General features: G+C 38.8%; 1 protein-coding gene across 2 annotated transcripts in view; it reads right to left on the bottom strand.

Moving 5' to 3' along the window:
* The window catches only part of ggt5a (gamma-glutamyltransferase 5a), a 32917-nt gene extending 17104 nt beyond the window's left edge, over positions 1 to 15813 (bottom strand). For both annotated transcript variants that reach the window (XM_057831584.1, XM_057831583.1), the window contains exons 1-9: positions 15556 to 15813; positions 15032 to 15159; positions 14854 to 14949; positions 11710 to 11911; positions 7652 to 7812; positions 4902 to 5048; positions 4662 to 4786; positions 2588 to 2763; positions 2419 to 2510 (exon numbers count right to left, since the gene is read on the bottom strand). In XM_057831584.1, coding sequence (XP_057687567.1) covers positions 2419 to 2510; positions 2588 to 2763; positions 4662 to 4786; positions 4902 to 5048; positions 7652 to 7812; positions 11710 to 11911; positions 14854 to 14949; positions 15032 to 15159; positions 15556 to 15725 — 1297 coding nt within the window. In that variant the 5' untranslated portion in view covers positions 15726 to 15813. The remainder of the gene's footprint in view (positions 1 to 2418; positions 2511 to 2587; positions 2764 to 4661; positions 4787 to 4901; positions 5049 to 7651; positions 7813 to 11709; positions 11912 to 14853; positions 14950 to 15031; positions 15160 to 15555) is intronic.
* Between the last annotated feature and the right edge of the window lie 232 nt (positions 15814 to 16045).

A 16045-nucleotide genomic window follows, 5' to 3' on the forward strand; every position in this document is an offset into this window, starting at 1 on the left:
GTATAAAGCACATGTCATTTTTTAAATGGGAAGAACTGACATTTTGGAAGATGACATTTTTCCACATTTCATGTCCATCTGATTCTTGCACAAAAAGAATTACTGACAATCATTCTGACCTTTCAGGATAGACACACACAGTGCAGATGGTTCAGGATGTTTCGTAACGTCAATCATTTTTTCCATTTTTAATCATCTTAAAAATATATTTTCCCAGCTGGTCAGCATCTCTAAGATCATATTTAAAATGACTATTATAGGAAATGGTTTCATGGCACAAAGGGGACTCATTTAAATCATTGGCTACCATTAACAACGCTAGATATCAAATCCATTTTGACTGGGAGAGGCTAGCAACGAATGATCGATGCCAGACCTCCCAGTCAAAATAGAATGGACGTCTAGCACAGTCCATGGCAGGGAAGCATGAGCATTCACAGCCAGTCGTCCCAGTCTGAAATTAATTGGATGTCTATCGGTCCTAATGGTAGGCAATGAAATGTACGATGATGTAATTTTTTTTTTTTTTAATGCACCTTGGAATTTAATCACGGCCATAACCATTGTAATTGTATTCTATTATTGTGATTATATTAATTTTGTTTTTGATGAACATTTTATCAATTGATGAATTTGATTTTTTTTTAAACTATTCATATTAAAAATTACAATACTGATTAATAGTACAAATAATTAGAAATACACTGATCCTCGCTACTTCGCGCTGCAAACTTGGCGCTCTCAGTCAAACGCGGAATTTTTTTTCAATTAAAAAAAAATAAATACAGATGAGCCGTCCCGAGCCGATCACGTAGTCTCACTCTCACTCCTGCTGCTCTTTGTTGGTCAGGCAGTGCACTGGAGTTGCTTATTAAAGTTAATGATGATTGACTGAGGTTTCAATGTTTCATCTTGCCACAGATGCTTGGAAGTCGAAGCTTCAAAGCGCCACATGTGTCAATCATCGTTAACTTGTTAAACAGTTGCTCATTGTGTGTAAGTGAGCAGCTTGAGCAGATTTGAGTGGATTCACTCAATGAAGCATTTCATAAAGAAAAGTGTTTTTCTACTTTATTCTTGTTTAAAAAATATTCGGGGGGACAGTAACATGTTTGAAACTTATCATAATTATTACATTTGAAGTGCTTAAAAAATATCTATTAAAATATGTATTTATATACTTAAAAGTTTGGAGGGGTTTATTATACTTTGGGGTAAAAAAAAAAATAATAATAAGTTGAAAAAAACCTCTTATAAGTATCTCTTTCCAATGTTAAATCTGAATAAATACATTGGAGCCCCCCAAAAAAATCTTTTTGGGGGGGGGCGCTACTTTGCGGTTTTTCACGTATCACAGCGGGTTCTGGTCCCCATTATTAACTGCGAAAAACGAGGGATCACTCTACTAAGAATACAATAATAATTATTACCTGGCGTCTACACATCATTATCTTCTTCAACCTTATACTAGTTGCAAGTATTTTTTTTAACAAAAATTCTTAGTAAATACAAAAAAACTGCAAAAGTTTCCATTTTTAACAAATCCTACAAAAATCATTAAAAAATTACCTAGGCGTTTATTTTAAGAAGGCATCGATATGTAAACATTACAAATTTGGTCATGTAGGTCAGTTGGTCCCCAAACTTTTTTGCACCACGGACCGGTGTAATGTGGGCCTTTCTTTTTTTTCACGGACCGGCAATGTGTGGCAGAAAATTATAGTAAATTTTATATTAACATGAAGGGTCTAAAAATGAACATTAAGTGCAGGGGAAATGTGACTCACCATATGCTAAATTAACCTTTGTTGACAGCTTTTTTTTTTACTTTTTAAACTTGAAAGAAATTATCTTTGGTCGCAGGCATAATAAGTTGTTCTCCAATCGTGAAAGGTCTCTTGCCTTTAGCAATATGGTTCACCACGAGGTATAACACTCTCAGTGCATCCGATTTTGTTGCCTCGTTTGCTAGCTTTTAGCCACATATTATGCAAAATGGACTTGGTTGTAGGCTCCTCTTCTGGTTGAGCAGGTGGCCTTTTCCCCATAAAAAAGCGCTTTAAAGAGGTCGCCGCCCACAGCACACTTCCAACAGCAGCTAATATTACTGTTTACATTGACTAACGCTGGGCTGCTAGAGGTGTGCAAACACCCCAGTAATGGCGGCCATCCACTAGACAGTGGATGACAAGGGGGACGTACACAAATCTCTACTCGGATTAGTAAATAGAGTAGACAGGCATATTGATGTGTCAAAAGATACAGGCCAGATTGCGGGCGTTAACAAGTGATTTATTATTTCTCTGTGGCCTGGAAGCAAATGCGCCACGGGCCAGTTGGTTAGGGATCACTGATGTCGGTCATACTTGTGACAGACAATTCACACTTATGTACTGGTACATTGGCATTTGGGCCTACCTGCGACTAAGCGATCAACTCTTTCACAGAAATCACACAGCTGACTGTTGAGGATGACTCCTGTGCTGGTCGATAAGACTCTTGAGCCAAATCTGAGAAAATAAAGAATGAAAAACTACTCACGTCCACAGTAGCAACACAATGGATTCAGTTTTCTTGGTAAACTGACAGGTGGTTGATGCTGCTGGTGACAGACACAGCAGATCCATCCTGGGCCAGCACTGAGACATGTGTGGTGCCCATACTCTCCAGGAAGGGTGTCATGTCGTAATACTGCGGCTCATGTGACATTTTGTCGCTGATTAAACTGCGGATGTGATCGGCGAAACTGTACTTGGTGATATTCTTTGTCAGCCGGAAGAAAAACAGAACATAATGTGTGTGTCACAAGAACCACAACTTGAAAAAGTGAAATTTGAAATTTGTTCTTTTATCAGACTTACGGTGGGGCAAAAAAGTATTTGGTCAGCCACCAATTGTGCAAGTTCTCCTACTTGAAAAGATTAGAGAGGCCTGTAATTGTCAACATGGGTAAACTTCAACCACGAGAGACAGAATATGGGGGAAAAAAAACAGAAAATCACATTGTTTGATTTTTAAAGAATTTAATTCCAAATAAGAGTGGAAAATACATATTTGGTCACCTACAAACAAGCGATATTTCTGGCTGTCAAAGAGGTCTAACTTCTAACGAGGTCTAATAAGGCTCCACTAGTTACATGTATTAATGGCACCTGTTTTAACTCACTACCGGTATAAAAAACACTTGTCCACAGACAAGACCAAAGAGCTGTTGAAGGACACCAGAGACAAAATTGTAGACCTGCACCAGGCTGGGAAGACTGAATCTGCAATAGGTAAAACGCTTGGTGTAAAGAAATCAACTGTGGGAGCAATTATTAGAAAATGGAAGACATACAAGACCACTGATAATCTCCCTCGATCTGGGGCTCCATGCATCTCACCCTGTGGCGTCAAAATGATAACAAGAACGGTGAGCAAAAATCCCAGAACCACATGGGGGGACCTAGTGAATTACCTACAGAGAGCTGTGACCACAGTAACAAAGGCAGTAACACAATGCGCCGCTCGGGACTCAAATCCTCCACTGCCAGACGTGTCCCCCTGCTGAAGCCAGTACACTTCCAGGCCCACCTGCGGTTCGCTAGAGACCATTTCTATGATCCAGAAGAGGACTGGGAGAATGTGTTATGGTCAGATGAAACCAAAATAGATCTTTTTGGTAGAAACACAGCTTCTCATGTTTGGAGCAGAAAGAATACTGAATTGCATCTGAAGAACACCATACCCACTGTGAAGCATGGGGGTGGAAACTTCATGCTTTGGGGCTTTTTTTCTGCAAAGGGACCAGGACGACTGATCTGTGTAAAGGAAAGAATGAATGGGGCCATGTATCGAGAGATTTTGAGTGAAAATCACCTTCCATCAGCAAGGGCATTGAAGATGAGACGTGGCTGGGTCTTTCAGCATGACAATGATCCCAAACACACAGCCAGGGCAACAAATGAGTGGCTTCGTAAGAAGCATTTCAAGGTCCTGGAGTGGCCTAGCCAGTCTCCAGATCTCAACCCCTTAGAAAATCTGCGGAGGGAGTTGAAAGTCCGTGTTGCCCAACGACAGCCCCAAAGCATCACTGCTCTAGAGGAGATCTGCATGGAGGAATGGGCCAACATACCAGCAACAGTGTGTGAAAAGCTTGTGAAGAGTTACAGAAAATGTTTGGCCTCCGTTATTGCCAACAAAGGGTACATAACAAAGTATTGAGATTAACTTTTGGTATTGACCAAATACTTATTTACCACCATTATTTGCAAATAAATTCTTTAAAAATCATTGTGATTTTCTGTTTGTTTTTTTCCACATTCGGTCTCTCATGGTTGAGGTTTGCCCAAGTTGACAATTACTGGCCTCTGTAATATTTTCAAGTGGGAGAACTTGCACAATTAGTGGTTGACTAAATACTTATTCGCCCGACTGTATGTTGTCCTTCATTGTTAGACTTCCTTTCTTATAGTGCTGTTGTTTTTAATTGTAATTGTCTGACTTTGTTTTCCTTTTCATCCCAAAAACATGCATGGTACACCCCCAACCTTTGTGAGGAGAAGCAGTGAATACAGACTGTTCATATTTCATATACAGTAGTATCATAATTGGAACACGTTATTTGCCTACTGACTAATTGACTTCTTGCATTTTACAAAAAATATACAGTATGAACTTACTGCACTGTATACAGGATCATTGGAATATTTCTTTAATCCGTTGGCAAATTTGAGTGCTTCTATGTAGCGGTGATAAAACAGTGATTTTTGTTCACCTCTCAGTGATGTCGGTTTCAGGTCATATCCTAAAAAAAAAAGAAAGAAAAAAAAATGTCTGCTCATACAGCACACTCTCAACTGTCACTGAGTCGGTATTTGATTTTTGCAGAGCTGCAGATGTGGCCTGAGTGCTAAAGTAACCTTTCATGATGTTTAGTATGAAATTAAGGATGTTGCCTCCTCCTGGTGGTGGAGCGCTATACATCTGGTATTCTCCCAAAGGAATAGTCCAGGCATCACTAACGGTTGTTCTGTAGGATGCCAAGTCTTCCAATGTTACTGCCCCTCCTGAGCAGAAACAAAGAAACGTGGAGCATTTTGAATTACAGACTAATTAGTTCAAATGCAAAAGTAAAATAAGTACAATTAGTTTTTATGTTTAGTTCTGGGTTAAAAGCTTGGTTTTATGGAGGGTATTCTAAGTTCACATCAGAGGTGGGTAGAGTAGCCAAAAATTTTACTCTAGTAAAGCCTGTGTTATGCTCCCGCGTTGCGGTGACGGGGCAGCGACTACGGCGCCATTCGACATTCGATGATTCTACGGCCAGGTGACGCATTGCTCTGTAATTCACCGCCAAGCCAGTAGAGGGTTGTTGCGTTATGTTTTTACGGTTTTGGGGCATGCTTGTTGACTTCCTCTTGTCTAGTTTAACGGAGAAAAAAATAAACAATGCAAGATGGAACTCTTGAATGTGGCTCTTCAGCTCATCAACATTGAATAAATGTTGATCATACAACTGTTGAGGCGCAGCCGACGCAGAAGACTGTTTCGAGGCGGTCTTTCCAACTTTTGATGCCGCATAGAGAGTAGCCTCGGGTGAAAACCAACTAGCTGTGGCGGCTAGCTTCAAACTGCCGTTGAGCACTGAGTCCAGCGTTTTGTCAGAGTTCTGCAAAGCCCTCCAGCCAGATTTGTGTGCCCTGTTCTACAACCAGCCAGTGAGAAGTCATAGCAGATTTCTGGCGTCTATGGAACTTCCCAAACTGCGTCGGAAGCCTTGATGTTAATGTGATCATAAAAGCACCGAGGCACTCTCAATCAGTGATGATGTATTGTGTGTGAACTGTCTGTTGTTGAAAATTAAACATTAAAACAATTCTTTTGACACCAAACCTATGCTTTATTCTTCATATACTTGAAGTGTGACACGTAAATAAGTCACAAACTCACAGCAATCATATGTACACAATAAATGATGAAGCGCACCAACAGAAAATACGACATAAAGTGATAAAAAGCTGGCAGTTTTTGGCCGACTGGGTCACCACTTCGTGTGGCCACTCGAATCCGAACACACGCCTCTCGGTAGTTCTTCCATTTTTTTATTCAATCGCTGACCTTGCCATTTGGCAATCTTTATGATCTCTTGACGAGACTTGCTCTTCGATGATACTCCTGTCGGCTTGGTCCATTTTTGCGTGAAGAAAAATAATGTTTTACAATGGCGCTGATTTCGCGCTGAACCGGAAACAAAAGTCCGAGCGGACCAATGACAGTCCATTTCCGCCACGTCATATGCATTGAAGTGACGCTAGGGTTTGAGAAATCAATAGGTACACGTCAGGCTACGGCGCAGGGTCGTAAATCGGGTCTTCCTTGACGGTGCAGGTCTGACGCGGAAGCAAAACTCGGCCTTAAGAGTAGCGTTACATCAAAATAATATTATTCAAATAAAAGTAGTCATCCAAAAAATGCACTCAAGTGCAAGTAAAAAAGGGTATCCAGTGAAACAAATACTCAAGTAATAAGTAACATTGTGAGTAACTGCTTATTTTTGTTTGATTTTTTTTCTTTTAAACAATGTTTTTTTAGGGGGGTATTTTTTAAATTATTTTTTTATAAACTGTTGTTATAATGATACTGCACAATAACCCATTACATAACCACATTAAGCCTGAGAAATACTAAAAAAAAAAAAAAAAATCTGAATCATGGCGAGAGGAAAAAAAACAAATTAAGCATTATTCATCCAAAGAGCATGAGTGCCCTCTAGTGGAGAAAATAGTTCCTAGTTTGAATAGTTCCTTGAAAAGTTACTATTATGAAATTAAAAGGATCATATCTCCGGTTTTCCGTGGTCAATCAGTGCCAAATAAAAACTGGGAGAGAGGTTTTAATCCACCTTTCGAGTCATGCTGAGGGTAGCGCTCTATGTCAAATACTTCATTTTTACAGTCCTTTAAAGACCCCACGTGATCGAACAGGCCGCCGTGATCGTAGAACAGCAAGCTTGCGTCTGATTGGTTTAATGGAATCATGTGATTATTGTTTCCACGTCTCATTGGTGAAATTAGTCGAGCTACTCTTGGCATCGCTGGTAGAAAAAAAAAATTTAATATGTAGAATAAAGAGGGAAAATGTAACAACTCGTGTAGCCCAATGTTGCGGAGTAAGAGTAGCATTTTTTTTCTTCACAAGTCTAATCAAGTAAAAGTAAGAAGTATAGCTTTGTAAAACTACTCTTAGAAGTACATTTTTCTCAAAAAGTTACTCAAGTAAATGTAACAGAGTACATGTAATGCGTTTCTACCCACCTCTGGTTCACATATGCACTGTATATAACAGAGTGAATGAGAGCGAATACTTGGCTAATTTGGAAAATCTAACTTTTGCTAGAAGTCTTTCAAGTCACAGAGGTCTTAATGTCATTTCATCACATGACTATAAAATTACACTGAAAACAAATCGTATGCTTTCTAAATACAAACCAATAATGGTTGAATATACTTAAGCTGCAATCTTTCGAACTCTGAAAAGTCCTCGCTAATGGTCTGATGGTGCTTAATTTTTAATAGGATGGTTACAAAAGGGACTTGTTTTCTTTTTTAACATAACAAGAGAATAAAAAAATGTTTGTAAATGGATCATGATTGACGTCATCCAACAATACCTGCCTCCTGTATGTCTCGGACTAAATCTTCTGCGATTTTTCCAATGTAGAAAACATCTGCTCCACGTTTTGCAATGGTTTCCAATGTGTCGGCTAGCTTCTCAAATTTTACAATGTCTCCTGTTTGCAGCAGGTTTCCATTTTCATCGGAGAACAGCTCACTAGAGGACGAATGTAGGAATAGTAATTTTCACACAGCTGTAATAGTAACACTGCATAAAGGATGTGCAATTTGAACAAAATTACATACTATACTGTAATTAGGTACAGTAGATGACTTTGTGAGTGTCAAACTGATATGGATGATATGGACAAAGCAAAAGCACTAGGATAACCTGTATTCAGTTAGGACAGGGGTCTCCAAACTATTCCACCTAGGGCCGCAGTAGGTGCAGGATTTCATTCCACCAAAACAAGATGAAACTTTCCACTAATGTACAATTTGAACAAAATTACATACTATACTGTAATTAGGTACAGTAGATGACTTTGCGAGTGTCAAACTGATATGGATGATATGGACAAAGCAAAACCACTAGGATAACCTGTATTCAGTTAGGACAGGGGTCTCCAAACTATTCCACGTAGGGCCGCAGTAGGTGCAGGATTTCATTCCACCAAAACAAGATGAAACTTTCCACTAATGTCGTGTCTAACAATTGTAATCAGTTGATTACAATCAGGTGCATCTTGATTTAGCAGAAACCTTATTGGTTAAACTAGGGATTCCCAACCACCGGCCCGGGGACCAGTACCGGTCCGTGGCGCATTTGCTACCGGGCCGCAGAGAAATAAATAATTTGTTAACGAACGAAATATGGCCTGTGCCTCTTGACACATCAATATGTCTGTCTACTCTATAAATATAATAATAAAACTGGATAGGAAGTTGTCATTGAAATCCATTGGCTCTTTTTTTTTTCCTTTTAACCTGTCCTGTTCAGCTGTTTGACACGGAAAATGGGAATCTGAGTGTCCTTATGGTCTGAACAGTTTTGATGTATCACATGGGAGTACAGTATGATACACTCCGCTGTGATTATTCATTGTGTTTCGTTCATTAGGAGAAAGTAGCGAGCAGGAAGGAGTATGGGGGGACATAAGAAGAGAAGAACAAACAACAACAAGAAATACTGTACTTTGAACGCCTACACTACCTATGAATCTAGTGGCGGTATTGTTAGCTAATTGTATTTCCAGTGGACACCATGTGTGGGGGGGTCGAGAAGAAAGAGGAGGTCGGGTGAGTCAAATACACAAATCGTACACAAATCAGCAATGTGAAGTGTAGAACCCAGTAATATGTGAATCACTTGTACAGTGAGCAAAATAAGTATTTGAACACCCTGCGATTTTGCAAGTTCTGAAACTTAGAAATGATGGGCGGGTTTGAAATTTTCATGGTAGGCACGTGTTCACTGTGAGAGATAATCTTTTAAAAAATCCATTAATCACAGTGTATTTTTTAAACAATTATACTGCTGCAAATACAGTCACGTGAAAAAATTAGGACACACCATTAAATATTCAGTTCTTTATTAAGAAATGTTCACATATTAATGTCTGATCTTTTTTATCTGTGGAAAAGACAGTGATTTAATTGCAGCTAAACAATAAAAATAACCATAGTTTTACTCATTAAACCAAATACATCAACAAAAATGCATATTCTAATTGAGGAAAAAGTTAGGACACCTAACCACCTAATAGTGTTACCCCCTTGTACCCCCTTAACTTCGGTAAGACACTTTTGTAGCCATCTACCAGTCTTTAACATCAGTCTGAAGAAAGTTTTTCCCACTCCTCAAGAATACTGTCAACAGTGACTGACTGTTGAAGTGAGAGAGAACACCATGGTGACATCAAAAGAGCTGTCTGAGGCCTTCAGAAAGAAGATTGTGGACGCTTGCGAGTCAGGTAAGGGATTTCAAAAGATGTCAAGAATATAAAATCCGCCATTCCACTGTCCAGAAGGTAGTCTACAAGTGGAGGACGTTCAAAACAACTGCCAACATTCCCAGGTCTGGTCGTCCAAGAAAGTTCACCCCAAGAGCAGACCGCAGTAAGCTAAAAGAAGTCTCCAAAAACCCTAAAATGTCATCACGGGGGAAACAGCAGGCTCTTGCTACTGTTGATGTTGAAGTGCATGCCTCTACAATCAGAAACAGATTTCACAAGTTTAACCTTCATGGGGGGTGTGCAAGGAGGAAACCTTTGCTCTCCAAGAAGAACATAAAGGCCAGACTGAAGTTTGCCAGAGTGACTGTAGACAAAGGCCAGGACTTCTGGAATAATGTTCTTTGGACAGATTAATCTAAAATTGAATTATTTGGACACCAAAACATAGGACATGTTTGGCGTAAACCCAATACAGCATTCCGGTAAAATAACCTTGTACCAAATGTGAAGCCACCATGAATTCTATCTTGTATCAGAGGGTGTTTCAGGAACATGTGAGATCATCTGTGAAAAAATTAAAGCTGAAGCGGGAACTGGACCCTGCAACATGACAATGACCCCAAAAAAATACCAGTAAATCCACCAAGGACTGGCTGAAAAGAAATGGAGAGTCCTGGAATGGCCGAGTCAAAACCCAGATCTTAATCCCATTGGGCTCTACATGCAAGAAACCCCTCAAACATCTCACAGCTGAAAGTATTCTGCGTTGAGGAGTGGGGAAATCTTTCTTCAGACCGATGTTAAAGACTGATAGATGGCTACAAAAAGCGTCTCACCGAAGTTAGGGGGTAACACTAGCTATTAGGTGGTAGGGTGGAATCACTTTTTCCTCAGTTAGAATATGCATTTTTGTTGATATATTTGGTTTAGTGAGTAAAACTATGTTAATTTTTGTTGTTTACCTGCAATTAAATCTAGAAATAAACTTTCTTTGCAAAACAAGATCAGACACTGATATGTAAACATTTCTTAATAAAGAACTGAATCTTTAATGGGGTGTCCTATTTTTTTCATATGACTAAGTATTTGAACGCCTGAGAAATTCAATGTCAGTATTTGGTACAGTAGCCTATGTTTACAATTACAAAGGTCAAACGTTTCCTATAACTTTTCACCAGGTTTGCACACACCGCAGCAGGGATTTTGCACTACTGCTTCACACAGATCTTCTCTAGATCAATCAGGTTTCTGGACTGTCCATTTTTCAATTTTCAATGGTAAACAAGTAGAGTTTTTACATGAGAATAATTTATACACGTTTGAAAGTTTTGTTGTTGAGGGAGGATATTTACTATTATATTTACAAAAGGTGGTAGATCAAGGGTACCTGCCAGTGATGGGAATTTGCTTTTGATGTCTGCCCTAATTTTATTGTTTTGAAGGAAATTGACACCTCTGATTTGGAAATCTTGTAGTGTTTTTTTTTTATATGACATCAATATATTATCTTTAAACAAATGCTAGCATCTGTTTTTTATATCTATGTGCGCTTTTTCTTGATTATGATGTGGGCACTTCAGATTTCGGAAATAGTAAGCCCAAACGTTAACGAAAATGTCTGAAAAACAGCAGCTCTTTTTACGGGGAAAAAATCTGCTGAGCCAGAAGAGGAGCCTACAATCAAGTCCATTCTGCATAACATATGGCTAAAAGTTAGCAAACAAGGCAACAAAAGTGAAGGCACTGAGAGCATCATACCTCGTGGCGAATCGTATCGCTAAAGCCAAGAAACCGTTCACGATTGGAGAAGAACTCATTATGCCTTCAACCAAGGATATTTTTCGTCAAATTTTAGGAGAGGCCGCTGTTTTAAAAAGGTTGATTCAGTGTATGGTGAGTTACATTTTCCCTCCACTTAGTGTTCGTTTTTAGCCCCGTCGTGTTATTTTATATTTACTGTAAATTTCTGCCACACGTTGCTGGTATGTGAAAAAAGGGCCCACATCACACCGGTCTGTGGTGCTAAAAAGGTTGGGGATCACTGGGTTAAACTGTCTGTGCTTGATCAGTAGGAACAAAAACCAGGACCCACAGGACCCGAGGACCAGTTTGGAGACCCCTGAGTTAGGATGTTGTGTTGGTGCTTCTTTGTAGCCTACCGAAGTGGTTGCGACTCATTGGAAGGAATCAGAGGCAGGTATTGACCAAGGATTTTTGGAATTGGAAACCCCTGTCTGGCTAACTTGATGCTTGGCTGGAAGAGTGTTGCCCATGGCAACTTGCCATAAAGCCTGTGTGCTTCTTCATAACCACGGAGTTCTCCTGGGATTCCAATCCATACACCAGTGGGAGAGGGAGCCACTGAAATACAAAGCATGCAACATTCCTGTTTTGTTTTGTTTTGTTTTCTGCCTGATTTTGTGTAGAACTGATTTGCCTACAATTGATGTAATGAGGACTTGAGCATCGAGGTGCACACATACATATCATACAGTATTCTGTATATAAAACTACTTGTAGGTGTCTGATGTACGCTGTGAACTAATGCAGATGAGCGTCATCACTTGTCGGCTACAGTATCTTGCGATGATTTCGATAACAGTTTAGTAAATGGAGAGTGTACTTTTTCCACTTCTCAACCGATTTTCAAACGGTTGGTTTTCATAAATGTCAAAGATGCAGTAAATTAACTGTGTACTTAAAAATAATTATAATAGATTTTTCAACATCTAGCCTGAATCATACCCTCGTTTATATGGTTTGTTATAAACCAAACTGTTTTTAAATCTGGTAAAAATTCAACAAATTAAGAGTATTTTAGTGGAGGGAATCACTAACTTTACGAATTTTCCTGAAAAAAGGTGGCCGCCAGTTACTTACGCTGACGACTCCGCCTTTAAACATCTCGCTTTATATATGTTAGTCCACCAAGGAATCAGCGGCGAAAAACATTAAGCATTATGCCGAAGCTACTCTGTACAATGACAAAAAAGGATTTCTATTCTATTCTGATTCTGATTATTTTTATTGTTTTTATTATTATGTTTTTGTTCTCTTGTGTTGTGTTGTAGTGATTTGGACAATGAGTCTGTTAAATAAAAATGTATTGTATTATATTATTCATTCATTCATTCATTTTCCACGCCGCTTTTCCTCACGAGGGTCGCGGAGGTGCTGGAGCCCATCCCAGCTAACTACGGGCAGTAGGCAGGGGACACCCCGAACTGGTTGCCAGCCAATCGCAGGGCACAAGGAGACATACAACCATTCACGCACACACTCACAACTACGGACAATTTAGAGTTTTCAATCAGCCTACCATGCATGTTTTGGGGACGTGGGAGGAAACCGGAGTTCCCGGAGGAAACCCACGCAGGCACGGGGAGAACATGAAAACTCCACACAGGAAGGCCGAAGCCCGGGATTGAACCCTTGATCTCAGAACTGTGAGGCAGATGTGCTAACCACTTAGGCACAGTGCTGCTCATATTATATTATATTATATTATATTATATTATATTATATTATATCCTATTCTATTTCACAGAGCACAATCCTGATTTTGCAGAGAGCAATTATTGATTTTGTGGCTTGAAATTCTTTCCACAGGCAATTAAAAAATAAAATGAACAGTAATAAAGCAAATTTACTAGGGCTGTCAAAATTATCGCATTAACGGGTGTTAATTATTTTTTTTTAACACAGTAAAATATTTGACGCATTTAACGCACATGCCCCGCTCAGATTAAAATGACAGCAAAGTGTCATTTCCACTTGTTACTTGTGTTTTTTGGTGTTTTGCCGCCCTCTGCTGGCGCTTGGGTGCGACTGATTTCATGGGTTTCAGCTCCATAATTATTATTGACATCAACAATGGCGAGCTACTAGTTTATTTTTTGATTTAAAATTTTACAAACTTTATTAAAACGAAAACATTAAGAGGAGTTTTAATAAATAATTTCTATAACTTGTACTAACATTTATCTTTTAAGAACTACAGGTCTTTCTATTCATGGATCGCTTTAACAGAATGTTAATAATGTTAATGCCATCTTGTTGATTTATTGTTATAATAAACAAATACAGTACTTATGTACAGTATGTTGAATGTATACAGTATATCCGTCTTGTGTCTTATCTTTCCATTCCAACAATAATTTACAGAAAAATATGGCATATTTTATAGATGGTTTGAATTGCGATTAATTACGATTAATTAATTTTTAAGCTGTGATTAACTCGGTTATAAATTCTAATCGTTTGACAGCCCTAAATTTTACACAATAATGACATGAATATTCAGTTATGAAACTATTTGCACTCTTGGGCGGATTTATTTGCAAAGAATGGGTTTGGGGCAGAGGTGATATTTAAGGAAAGATAAGTGGAAGCTTGCCACTTGGATATCGTACACAGACTTACATTATGCAGCAGGGGGGAAAAAAACCTTGTAAAGCACAGAACATTGCATTGAACTAAACCATTAAAACAAAGGGTAAATTATCCACGTTTTGTTTTTGTTTTTTTTTAAATAAATATTACTATTGACTGCTGGGAAAAAATGTTAGCATTCAGTCAGGCAATAAAATGCAGTTTCTTTTGGGTGCTATTTAACAAACTGCATCTAGGGCCGTGAAGAAAACTACAGGTAAAATGTAATAGTCTGCACCTCGCCTTGTTTTCCATGGACTGTTTTGATATGACATTAAAACATGCGCTAAATTCCGTGATTGCAAAATTGTTGATTCCGGGGGGCACTAATATGTGATATCTATAGGTACGCACCTGTGTGCAATGTGATTAACAGTCTTCAAATCCGTATTGAATTCTGCCATGCTAGTTTGTTGGCGCTACCGTTGTACTACCTCCTCTACCAATTTGTCTGTACTTCATTTTTCTCCTACATTTGGTAGACTGTGAATTGTTTTCGCTACTCGTCAGGTAGCATGTTTTGTTCCACAGTCTTTTCTTTTTTTTTTTTTTCCATATATACTATATGTATATCTATCAGTCTCAAACCAGATGGGTTTTTTTGTGATGTACATCTAAATCAAGTGAGCAGTGCAAGAATTACAATAAATATGTAAATATGAAAGTGATTGCAAATATTAACAATCAAACTCACTTTTTCTTTTCAATATTTCTTTTTAAAAGATGTTATTTATTTATTAAAAGAAGAAACCAATAAATATATGTATTTTTTTAAAATAAATAAAAACAATAAATATATAAGTTAAAACTATGGGCCATAAATTTGTCGGAAAATAAAACTGTACCATTAATGCAAATAAACTGTGGTATACCTGCCACGAACCTGGGGGGATTGGGACAGGACTTCAGTGTGTCAGCATTATACTTCCCAGGGACACGCTCTCTGGCGTTGATGATTTTTACTTTGCCTTAGAAAAGAGAAGATAAGTTGTTTTCACTTCTGATTTCGGCTTATTAGAAGAATGCATGAATGACTGTGGTACTAGGCACCAGCGCTATCCATCACTGTGAAAATGGCTCCGCCCCCGAGGCTCATACTCTGTGGGTTCAGGAGAGAAGTGCAGACCAGCGCAGCAATGGCGCCATCTACCGCTGAACCCCCTTTTTGAAGCATGTCCCTGAAAAATAACAATCATATTGCACCTGAGTTTGTAGATATTTAATGAAAATCCTTTATCAAATGCTTTATAAATAAAACTTCCTGGTTTGAAAATTGCAATCCTGGAACAGTTTACTGTCTCCTAGAAGTGGCTTGGTTGCCTAATAACAGATATTTGTTATTACAATTCAAATATTTATTCCAAGTATTTATCTGCCTATTGGCTTTTATTTTAAAGGAGGTTTGCGCAGGTCTTTGACGTCGGCCTATTCACGTGCATTAAGTGCAGGTGATAAGATTGACTTTTCGAGTGGGCGGACGCAAATTTCCCTTTGACTCAATGTCGCAATTCGTTGTGTCTTTTTTCCTCTGTCTCACCTGGACTATGATCAAACGAACGAGAAATGTCACTTACCGTCCAATCTGTGAACATGTGCCAGTGTCTGCAGCGACTGCACCATGAGAGAAGGAATCTTTTGGACATCCACGCCTCGTAAATTGACTGATGCATACAGACACGACAATGACGCAGAAGAGCACTATCAGTGCGATGCATGCATATAGTCGCCCCTTTGACCTGGCCATCCTTCTCAATCAGGTTTCATCCCAAACTTGATTTGTCTATTTATAAATTCATTATCTAATATGTGTGGATGTGGCCTTCTGTGTCTGTTTGAGGGAGTGCTGGATGTCAGTAAATGTACAGTAAAAATGGGTTGAACCAGGCAGTCAGGCTCCACCTCTGCTTTTCGCCAAAAAAGACCTTTCAGAGTCAGAGCTCATAAAGTATCGCCTCCATGTTTTACAGTAAGGCAGTGTACTTCTCTTGGTATGCTTAATTTTTCATTTGGCAACATATCTGCTGAATGTTTCACTTTGATGAATGTTTGTTCCTATTCAGTTTT

This window comes from Corythoichthys intestinalis, chromosome 3 (genome assembly GCF_030265065.1).
Source record: "Corythoichthys intestinalis isolate RoL2023-P3 chromosome 3, ASM3026506v1, whole genome shotgun sequence".
NCBI lineage: Eukaryota > Metazoa > Chordata > Actinopteri > Syngnathiformes > Syngnathidae > Corythoichthys > Corythoichthys intestinalis.